General features: G+C 40.7%; 2 protein-coding genes across 5 annotated transcripts in view; one reads left to right on the top strand and one right to left on the bottom strand.

Moving 5' to 3' along the window:
* wasf1 (WASP family member 1) overlaps positions 1-2,058 on the bottom strand; it is a 36,735-nt gene extending 34,677 nt beyond the window's left edge. For both annotated transcript variants that reach the window (XM_058056578.1, XM_058056577.1), the window contains exon 1: positions 1,645-2,058. The gene's annotated coding sequence lies outside the window, so the exon portion shown is untranslated. The remainder of the gene's footprint in view (positions 1-1,644) is intronic.
* On the top strand, positions 1,725-11,250 carry cdc40 (cell division cycle 40 homolog (S. cerevisiae)). Of its 3 annotated transcripts, none has more exons than XM_058056576.1 (15): positions 1,725-1,857; positions 2,956-3,042; positions 3,180-3,309; positions 3,390-3,476; positions 3,552-3,691; positions 3,769-3,865; positions 3,961-4,100; positions 4,302-4,376; positions 4,475-4,520; positions 6,597-6,698; positions 7,093-7,208; positions 7,758-7,891; positions 9,700-9,776; positions 10,308-10,452; positions 10,764-11,250. In XM_058056576.1, the coding sequence occupies exons 2-15, from the start codon at positions 3,028-3,030 to the stop codon at positions 10,939-10,941; spliced, it is 1,482 nt and encodes a 493-aa protein (XP_057912559.1). In that variant the 5' UTR covers positions 1,725-1,857; positions 2,956-3,027; the 3' UTR covers positions 10,942-11,250. The 3 variants fall into 3 exon arrangements, with proteins under 3 accessions (XP_057912559.1, XP_057912558.1, XP_057912557.1); XM_058056575.1 differs by having other exon boundaries at positions 1,734-1,881; XM_058056574.1 differs by lacking the exon at positions 1,725-1,857 and adding an exon at positions 2,405-2,620.
* The last annotated feature ends 20 nt before the right edge of the window (positions 11,251-11,270 follow it).

Raw genomic sequence — 11,270 nt, forward strand, 5'->3', positions numbered from 1 at the left:
TCAAAAAAAAACTTTAACAGCGTTTTTAACAGTCCTCAGGTAAAAACATACCTGTTCTGACAGCAAATGAGCATCTTGTAGAGTCTTCATAGCGAAATCGAGTTGCTAGGTATCCACGCTTTAGTCTGTGAGTGATGCTAACACGAACAGCTAGCGAGGCGTTGTGTTAGTCCGCTAGGTAAATATAGTTCTTCATGTTAGCTGCTATAATAACAACATCGCTGTAGCTTGGTTAATATAGACATCTGTTACGTAAATGGAACAAGGTTAGCATTTTTTTAGGTTTTCTGCAAGGGCTTTAGCATATACGTATTTTCCATGACGTCCGTTGTTAGCTAGCTCATGTATGTTTCACATAAGGATTGTAAATGGTTCCAAAAAAAGGTGCATTTCCCCTTTAAGGTAAGGTACCAAGTGGTTGTACAGTGTTAACCTATTTTCACACTTATATGAAGAAGTAAGACCGTTTGTTTATAGATCCACTGTTTTTTCCAAAACACACAAAAAAACAAATGTGTATATAAAAACACACAAATTTTACAAGCAAGGCACCCTTGCAAAAAATGTTGATGCATGCTTTGAATGGGAAAATGTAGCACCGCTTGGTGGACAGAATTGAAACATAAAAGATTTTGCTATAAATTAATGCAGGGTTTTTAAACAAAAGCATTTTCAATGATTTTCATTTGGGGGGGCTTGTTACGCCTTTATAGGCTAATTTACAAAAAAAAAGATGAATACAGACAAAATGACAGACAGGCACAAAATCAGAATGGATCTACGACGTCTGAAAAAATGAGATGCCTGATGCACATACACCTCTGTGTTTTATTGTTCCTAATGTAAAAACAGTGGTTAACTTGTTTTTACATTTCAGAATGTTGCTTTTTGATTTTCTGCCGGTGACAGTGGGAACGATTTATTTTCATTGCATGATTTGTGTTGAAAAATGTTGTGTACATTGAAAAACAATACTAATTGACCATGTGCACACCTGAGTGACAAACCACTGTTCCCCCAAAACGTACAATGATGTACTTTTCTCCCCAACTTAGGAGTGCAAGCCCCCTCATCAGCACACAAGCATGACTGTTTATAGTGCCCACTCTTGTGCTTCACTTGAAGTCATACAAAGAAGGTTTCCAATTTCACTAAGCATGATTTTTTTTCCACTGGGCTAGAATCTCCCCATCCCCCCATTACAGCAACTGCAGACTGGCTGATAGACCCCATCCATCCTCTCCTCTGAAGCAGTCTTATAGTGGAGAAAATTCAATCACCGTCGCCTTGATGCCAAGCCATCGCCTAAGCAGGAAGCCCCATGACATGGACATGTTATATTATTCCAGCTTGGTCTTCTTTTAGTTGTAAATATTTGTTCTACCACTAAGGAGCCAATATGTCAAGAGGCTGCTTGCCCAGATGTGGGGCACACTGCAGTGCAATTAGGTTAACTTAATGCACTCCACTTTTAATTCATTGCATCGGCTATTTTGGATTGGCAGTAATGGCCATGCGGGCTAGAATTACCAGCAACTAAAGTTACAACGTCTGTCAAAGGCAGCAGTTGATGCTGTGAAACATCTTTTAAAATGTGACATGCTCTGATAGAAACACACACACGTGCAAATCATCACAACATACCTGTTTAGTTTGATTAAATCCCCCGTTTGTCTTATTCCGTCCTCATTGTGCCGCAGAGCATGCCGCCGTGTGCAAACATTTAAATCCCCGGTTAGTGTCCATGACTGTCTCTTATATCAAATGTGCTTCTCCGTGCAAGAAGAGGCGGATGACTCCGAGGAGAACCCTGGCACTTTCTTCCAAAGGGAGCCACACAGTACAGATCGGTGAAATGTGCGCAAAACCGTGTCCGTGGAGGTGATAATTATATATGTAAATTTTTTTAAGGCTGCACGAGTGTTACGCATATGCGTTGCAGTGCTAAAACCTACGGGAACCGTGCGGAAACAGCGCGCATTCGCCGGTAAATATCCCCGCAACAAGCAACGACAGTGGTATGCACCACTCTATTGTTGGGGAGCCACCGCGTCCTATGCGACCGCTCCAATGTGGGAGGTGAATAAACCTGAGCACATCCCGCCCTATAAAATATATACGCACCACAACATTTTTGTTTTACTTTTCTGTCACAATACATGCGTGGTAGTTAATCGTTTTTTATTCATCGTTACCTACGACAATGAATGATGATTTCATACATTATCGTATGATTCTTGGATTCATAATGTATGTGCAAACATATATACTTCATATAGAAATTCAATTTAATTTGTGCATGGTTATAATTCAACTGTTATTTTTCGAAATTAATTGATTTAAAATACTAAATTATTATTCATACCTTATAGTCTTAGCCAAAGCGGAAGTGAAGATACAAACTTCCGGTCAAAGCACAACATCCAAGATGTCCTCCGCCGTAGCTTCCCTCGTTTCATACGCCAGTGATTCCGATTCGGAAAATGAACCAGAGTCTAGTTCAAGTCCCGACAAAGCCGAGTCTACGGATCCGGATGCGACGGCACACCTTAAACCTTTACAGTCAAATCCCACGATGACGTTGGCTGTCCTTAATTCGGCCCCGGAAGTTGCGGTAAAGGTAAGCTATCTATGCTAGCTAGCTAACGCTGGCTAACGATAGTAGCATCGATGGATAGCGAAACGTTGTTTACGCCTAGCTGCTAATAGGGTCATTTTTGTAGATAATTTAAGTCATTTGTACAGGTATATCCTATTTTTTATTTACAATGTGGATTTCTATGTTTAGATCTAATGAAATATTCGTGGTAACTTTTCGCGCGAGAGACTCAAGGCGTGCAAAGCGTGTTAGCGTTTCGTTAAAAAACACTTAAGACTCACCACAACTGCTATTACTGTACACAATTTATGTATAAATATCTTTTATGTACCCTTACCGGTATGTCCTTATTATAGGAGTCTGTTGAGACTGGCGTACATCTTGATCCTGCCCTGAAAGAAGTCAATTATAACCCAACATATGAAACCATGTTTGCCCCGCAGGTAAGTTTTACACAAAGCTGATGTTTCGACTGACCGACTCCAAAATGCTTTATACATGAATTATATATATCTGAAAGACAGAGACAGATAGAACAGTAGTTCAGCATTGTAAGTATGTTTGTATTCTTTCCTCCTAGTTTGGACCAGAAAACCCCTTTAAAACCCAACAGATGGCTGCATCAAGGAATATGCTATCTGGCTATGCAGAACCTGCTCACGTCAACGATTTTATGTTCGAGCAGCAGAGAAGGACCTTTTCAGTCTTTGGTGAATTTTTGCACATCCGTTGGTGTACATATTTTGCTTCTATGTTCACTCTTTGTAACTATCATGTCCACTCTAAACAGGTTACGCTTTAGATCCATCTGTCGACTCAAACCAAGTAACTTGCACTTCTTACATTGGAGCAGTGGATGAGGCTGAGAAAAAACAGGGTATTCATTAATAAATATCCATTTTAAACCTACTGATTTATTTTGCGCTTTAAAAAAACATTATACTTCCTACAGGCTTGACAGTGTTTGAGAGTAGCTACAAGAAGACAGAGAAAAGGAAAAAGGTCAAAGGTGGTGACCCAGGAGAGATCGACAACTTCCTCGGACCGTGGGCCAAATATGTTGATGAGAAATTGGTGGCCAAACCCACAGAGGTAACGTACAACCCTGGCCTCACCCAACGAAGGCAAATTGCTGTGCTTGAATATTCAGATGTGATGATGGGTTACAGGAGGAGAAGAAGGAGCTGGATGAGATAACGGCTAAAAGGCAAAAGAGGGGAAGGAATGAAGATGAAGCTCCAGCCGAGGAGAAGACTATTCTTCATGGTATAGTTGTTGTTTTAGCTGCAGAAAGCTATCAAGATAATTCGGCATTTGCTTCTGTCTACACTTAATAGCACTTTTTTCCCTTCTTTTTTCAGTTAAGGAGATGTACGACTACCAGGGCAGGTCCTACCTGCATGTCCCTCAGGATGTGGGAATCAATTTGCGGTCTTCAGAAGCACCAGACAAGTGTTATCTTCCCAAGAAGCAAATCCATGTTTGGTCAGGACACACCAAGGTTAGAGGGCTGGGCGTGGTGGCTGTGAACACATTAGCATTGCATGCAAAACATGTAAAGATGCCTTCCAGGACCTCTAGCTAAACAGCAAATGTTGATTGACTAATCATTTTTAAGTCAACAGGTTTTCCTAGAAAAACATGTGCAAAGTTATTCAGATGTGATGATGCTAATCATCCATCTGCTTGCATAATCTTCCAGGGTGTCAGTGCCATCCGACTGTTTCCCAAGTCTGGTCATCTACTGCTCTCCTCCTCCATGGACTGTAAAATTAAGGTAATAATAAGCACCACAGAGAGCCATGCAAACACAACAGAATACAATAATCACATAATGTCAATTCAATGAAATGCATTTTCCTCGTCTTTCCACAGCTGTGGGAAGTGTACAATGAGCGGAGGTGTATACGGACCTTTATTGGTAAGTTTATATTTAGAAAATCCAAATAAAAAGATTAAGCGCTTGTGAGGTAGTAATCCCCATGTGGTTTTATACATTTTGTAAAGAATAAAAATAGAGCTTATTGTCGATGTCCTCTAAAATAAACCACCCACAATTATTGTAAATATGAATAGCCAGATGGCATAACAACCAATTCTAATAAAAACAAATAGAAGATACGTTTTAATCTCCATTGTGGAAGAAAAAGTGGTAGATGTTAAATGTGTATACACAGTAGTGATGCTGACTACAGAGACTGTGATTTTTCTATTGTTGGGTGTTTATTTTCTCTAGTGAATAGGACCAGTGGGAGGTGGCAGGGGGTGGGTTAATGCATACAGGTCACTTCTACAGTCTTCTCTAGAGACAGTGCGCTGTCAGAATGGAGATTGTTTTTCTGCACACTTCTGCTTGTCAGCTCCCTCACTGAATTATGCATAATTCATCAGTCCGGGGAGCTGACAGGACTCAGAGACTTGAGAGGACCGAATACACAGAGAAGAGTGATTTTTATTTAGTTAAAGTGGCAGAGCTTTTGATTTTTCTTGCTGTGGACGTATAAGTAATAAGTATCAGAGCATTTTCTTTTCATTTGCTGCAGAAATGCCTGTTATTTTGTGTGCTGATACACCAATTTAGAGAGAAGGTGTCAACAGTATGAGAGAGGTTTCTCATTTGTACAAGTGCATTTCCAAAATACTGTTGCACATGTTAGCATTTTATACACATATGAATAATGCTAATTTAAATAATGTAATTACATAACATAAAATATGCAAATAATATATGGTTTGATTTCAACACCTCTCTATTCCACGCTCAGTTGTTGGTTCCAAGCCTTGATAAGTGTGAGGTTGCATCAGGAAAGGCATCCAGCATAAATGCTCATCCAAACATGAGCTGTGTGCGACTTGCCGTGACCTTGATGGGAAAAATCAGAAAGACAATCACCACATAAAGTAGCATGTTACACACTAGCTTTACAGATGTCATGTTTGATGTGCAGGTATCGAGTTGCAGTAAAAGCTGTCATAGGAGTAACGGTCATAGTAAAAGTGATATCAGAGGTTTTCTTGGACTTGAGGGCTTGGTTTATTTCTTCAAGCAGGTGTATGTTTCCTGTTAAATACACGCATCATTTTCAATTGTTTGTTCACACAACTGAGGCTAAAATTGTATACAAATGGTCTATTTAAAACAAAAACAAAGATATTGTAGATTAAAATGTGTACTCAGCAGTAGCTATGGACACTTCTGTGTAGTCAGAATGGTACAATCTTGATCACATCACATTTTCATAAGCTTCAACTGCAAGATTGAGAGTTGAATGCCACCCAAATCAAATCGTTGAATAATTGATGGTTCTAATACTCGTCACAATTTGAAGAACGATAGTACATGCTCCATTTAATACTGTAATGTGAATTTTTTTTGCACCTTGAAATTAGCTGCGCACTCAGTTGTCAGCACCATAATCTTGTAGATATCATCAATGCGTTAGACTGCCACATGTTTTTGAGGGCGTATGCATCATTTCTGGTGCCTTTTCATGTAGCCCCAAATTACATTCCCTATCTGGCTGACTCTCAGTAGTTTTTTGATGAGCGTGCATGCAAAGAAACACCACAAGGGGCATGTAGCTTTTGGGTATCTTGGCATTTGAGCAAGAAAACTAGACCGCCACAGTGGGCTGGCTCAGTTATGCAGTCCTGCTAAAGTCCATTTTAACAAGGGGGGGGGATCCCCACAGGGAATTTGTGTCATCTACACTGTGAGAGAAGAAGCCAAAAGGTTTCATAGATTGTAGAAATGAGAGGATGGCGAACCCTTGGAAAAGACAGAAAGATCCTCTCCCCAGGCCCATTTAAAGATTCATTACTCCTCGTCTCCCACAGCACCCTCATTACCACATACTTTTTTAAAAAAAATTCCTCAAATAAATGTAATATCAAAGGCAAGCAACTGGGGAGACACGATAACGAGACCAGTAGGGCTTAGTTGATGTGACATTTTGTATTTGTTTGGTTTTAACTTGAGTGTGTTTTTTTTTATCAGGGCACAGCAAAGCGGTGCGAGACATTTGCTTTAACAACAAAGGGACGCAGTTCCTCAGCGCTGCCTACGACCGCTACCTCAAACTCTGGGACTCTGAGACAGGTATGCTGCTTTTTTATCTCTCTCACCTTTCATAAAATACCCACAAGTCTGAAATGCAAAAATCTGCCTTTTGAAGGTAATTTTGCTCGGTTTTGAGAGTGAACTCTTGCATAACCCTTTTGTACTTTGTTAATATAATGTGGAAAAGTCTGCATTGAATGCCTCAAATGTTTGGGGCCACAGAATGTACACGTTAGCGAGCGTATTCATTCATGGAAAGTGCCTCAGTTTCAAATCTCTGGAGTTGTTTTCCAGCAGAGGGCAGAAAAGAGTTAAATCAACCCATTGGTGCAAATCGAACCTCCTCCTAACGCCACATCATCTCAATGCAGCTGCTAGAGTTGCAATACTGCATGCATTGTTACTGTTGTAAAGTATCGATGTCCCTCCACAGGCAAGTGCATCTCTCGCTTCACCAACAGAAAGGTGCCCTATTGTGTCAAATTCAACCCAGATGAGGAGAAACAGAATCTTTTTGTGGCCGGCATGTCTGATAAGAAGATTGTCCAGGTAAAGTTGCATGCCATCACGGTGAAGTCTATTTCTCCCGTCACCTCAGGTGTATTTTTCTTTGCTCGACCAAACACACACACGTCTTCTCGCCTTGTGACCTTGTGCCCAAAGTAGCGTGATACACACTCCTGTCCTGTCCTGCAGCTCAGCTCTGTTGTTAAGCCATGTGTGCCTTTGCATGACAGAGAACAAGGCATTAATCACAGAAAGCTTTTAGTGTAGCGCATTTGATAAAAGCCTTAAATTGGTACAATTGTGCATTAGATTTAAAGGACATGCACTGAAAGAATAACCTTTAATGTTGGAAATCATCATAAATTGATGCACTGAAGTGTATTTTTAATTGCATTTTACATGCTTGCATTTCATTTGACTTACAACTAAAGATTTCCAAGCTGCAATTTTTATCAGCTTTTGTCAACAATTATGAAATAGTATAGTGGGGGGGGGAGCATACAATTGTAAGAATAAAGTACTCACTGGTGTTATATTGAGTAGTTCAGAATATGTTATTGTGGTTCATGCTTTTCCTTGTCCTTTTGCCAGTGGGACATCAGGACCAGTGAGGTGGTTCAGGAGTACGACCGCCACTTGGGCGCCGTCAACACCATCACATTCGTGGATGAGAATCGTCGCTTTGTCAGCACGTCAGACGACAAGAGTCTTCGGGTTTGGGAGTGGTAAGTAAAGTGTAAAATTCTGTCTTGTGTTTTATTGTGGTTGTAGTGTGGAACTGCACTGACTCGGGGGTGTTAGTATTACTGCGGTAGCCTTGTCTTGTTGCACAAGAAGGTCAATGAGCTCATGGGTGTTAAGGCTTTCCTATTAGACCTTCCCACTGCCCATTCCTCATAGATGAGGGACTTGCATGCCAGAGCGAAAAGGATTAGCTGGCAAAAATTAGATTTTCACACTCTCGCGTCAACAATGAAAGACAGGATCGACTGGGACTTTGCAGAAGACATGAGGCACAGACGTGCTTTGGCTTTCTTTATTAGTGCCGCCTGAGAGCAAAGCAAGCTGAATGGCATGCTAGTCCGGCTTTACTGTCCTCTTTCTCCCACAGATGCCACCTGGCTCTCGGCTATTGTTTTCCTCCCTTTTCTTCAAGCCAAGCAAAACTCCCTTATGCCTAAATCTTCTCAGTGACAGCATTAGGGTGGACTCACCAGAAGTATCTCATATTACTGGTACTACAGAGTGTGGCAGTGCACTGATATGATTAGGGGAACAATAATCAGTGGTGAGGAAATATACTCCTCTTCGTCACAGTGCTTGCACTCTCACTTACAGTGAAACCTCTGTTTAATAGTCCCGTGGCTGCACATTTAAGTTGTTCTAATTTTGTAGTAACATGTACAAGTATAAAGATGAGTTGTATGATAAAACGATAAGTAAAATGTAAAAAAATATGCTAAGTAAAATGTGGAGCAGGAACAGGAAGGTGTTTTTATAGGTGCATTGATTGTATCGGTGATACAGTATATGGCTGAGCAGGCGGACCCTTTCTTATTTAGCAGTAATTCCCACCTTTTGTGTAGTAGTTTTGTTAAATGGTTTAGGTCAGGGGTGTTCAAAGTGCGGCTTGTGGCTGTTTTAACAAGAAAAATATGAACATGTTAAACCATTGAGGCTAAGAGAAATGAGAATAATGTAATATTATGAGGGAAAATATTATGAGAAACAAAACAAAATAAAGTTCTAGATTTAGAATAATTGGTTTGGAGAAAAGTTATGTCATGGCAATAAAGTTAAAATATGAAAAGAAATTTTACAAACATTATTTGAGAAGAAAGTTTTAATATTTTGAAAATTAAAATAATAAAAATGGGGGACAAAAGAGCAAAGCTCATACTACTAAGCTTTTCCACCTATATTGCAAAGTATACAGAATTATAAAATAAATTGTTGGCTACATGGTTGCCATCTGCAATCATGCATGTTAAGTTGAGTAAAAAAAACATGGTATTTATATGTGAGCACCCAGGTCACCTATGTATTATTCACAACAACATTTGTAGTGTGCGTTCTTTTCATGCTGACACCACACCACGTTGCTCCAGACAAACTGGTTCCGTCTGGTTTATCATGGCTTTGTTTTTCTATTGTACTGTGTTTTTTTTTTTAGCTAGTTTGGAAAGTCTGGTCAGAAAACCCCAGGCAACAGTTCTCAATCTGTACTGTGTTAATGTTTGGGTGCTTTGCCTGCGTACGTGTCAGGGAAGGCAGCTCCAGCTGTTTTTCATCACTGGTAAGATGGCCTCAGCGTGCACGTTTAGCATTAACATGCGCGTATTACTCCCATTTGTTTTGTAGTCGGTAAATAATGACATGTGTAATGAATCAAAAGAAAAATACTTAGCACAGCATGAAGAAAGTGTCATGTCTGTGGAAAGACTTCTTTATCGTCATATGATACACCAGTGCTCTTTCTTGCCTGGAGCATGCTTTCTCATCTTCAAGTGTACTCATCCCAGGTCTTTTTCAGGGACATCCCCGTGGACTTCAAGTACATCGCGGAGCCCAGCATGCACTCCATGCCAGCTGTGACACTTTCTCCCAATGGTGAGTACCGGGGGGGGACAGTGCCGAGCTGGCAACGGCGAGACCTCTGGGGAGTGTAAAAACACACACTGTCGTAATTTAGTAGATTCATACCTTCCAATGGAGGTCATTATGCAGAACAAATCCAACGTGCAGCAGTCTCTAGTATTAGCAGATGGACTTCTGAGCAAGGACAGACAAAGCCAAGCTTGGGTTGGGTTTGATAGTGGATTCAGCGGTGTTATCCCTAATTTATTCTCCGATTGTTTTCCTGCTGTTGGAAACACTATTATACACACTTGCAGTGATGCTCTCTTTTGCTGACCTTCTTTGGGCTTTTATATTTGTCTCAACATGGTTTGTTTCTCTGCAGCCTTTGAATTATGCATGTGATCTCAGTGGGTGTCCACTTAGTTTCCCACTTTTACCAAAATGGCATCCATTCTCTCTACGCTTGGTCAGATCCACTGCCATTACCCCCACCCCCACCCCTTTCTGCTCCCGTGTGTCAAACTGTTATCTTCACAATGTTCTTCTGTTTTTGAACCCAAGGTAAGTGGCTTGCGTGCCAGTCTATGGACAATCAGATTCTGATTTTTGGAGCCCAAAACCGCTTCAGACTGAACAAGAAGAAAATATTCAAGGGCCACATGGTTGCTGGATACGCTTGCCAAGTGGACTTCTCCCCTGACATGAGGTAAGAATTTGTCTTTGAACTCGTACAGTATCACTGTGAGATTAGCCGCCCGTGTAAGGAATCACGCTTGCTGTGTAAAATCGGGATTGTTTGGCTGCAGCCTTAGGATTTAATTGTAAATGAAGAGTTTTGCTGAAAAAGACGCATGCTTAGACTCCACTAGGAGCACTAACAAGGGCATTTCAGTCCTGTGATTAAAGTTTAAACTCCACTCTGCGGTCCTCTATTAGTCTTTGAACAGGTTGCCACAGTCCCATTAGATCTCCTAGCCTAATCTTTTTCTCCCTGTTCTTGCCATTTTTTTCTTCCAGCTATGTGGTGTCAGGGGACGCTGACGGAAAACTGAACATTTGGGACTGGAAGACAACCAAACTGTACCACAGGATCAAGGCTCACGACAGGGTGTGTATTAGCGCCCTGTGGCATCCTCACGAAACCTCCAAGGTCATCACCTGCGGATGGGACGGACAGATCAAACTCTGGGATTAGAATGTCCTTGAGAGTGGGTGTCAATCTGGGAGCATTGTTAGGTATTGCAAATGAAAGCCACAAGACTGGCATCCAGTCGTATTGCAGCAGTGTATTTTTTTAACCACACATGAAAATTCTTGCTATTCCTGTACATAGATGTGAGAACATTCGTTATTTGTACTTCTGCTAATGCATATAAGCGGTATGTTACACAGATGGGTTTTGATGTTTTAATTTGCATTTTCTTGTGTATTTTATAATTAGAAATCAAGTTTATTTTCAATTACATGTCTCCGACTGGAAATAATAAACCTTTCATCAGTTTTACTCAAGCTCCTACTTCTGTT

This window comes from Doryrhamphus excisus, chromosome 19 (assembly GCF_030265055.1).
Source record: "Doryrhamphus excisus isolate RoL2022-K1 chromosome 19, RoL_Dexc_1.0, whole genome shotgun sequence".
Taxonomy (NCBI): domain Eukaryota; kingdom Metazoa; phylum Chordata; class Actinopteri; order Syngnathiformes; family Syngnathidae; genus Doryrhamphus; species Doryrhamphus excisus.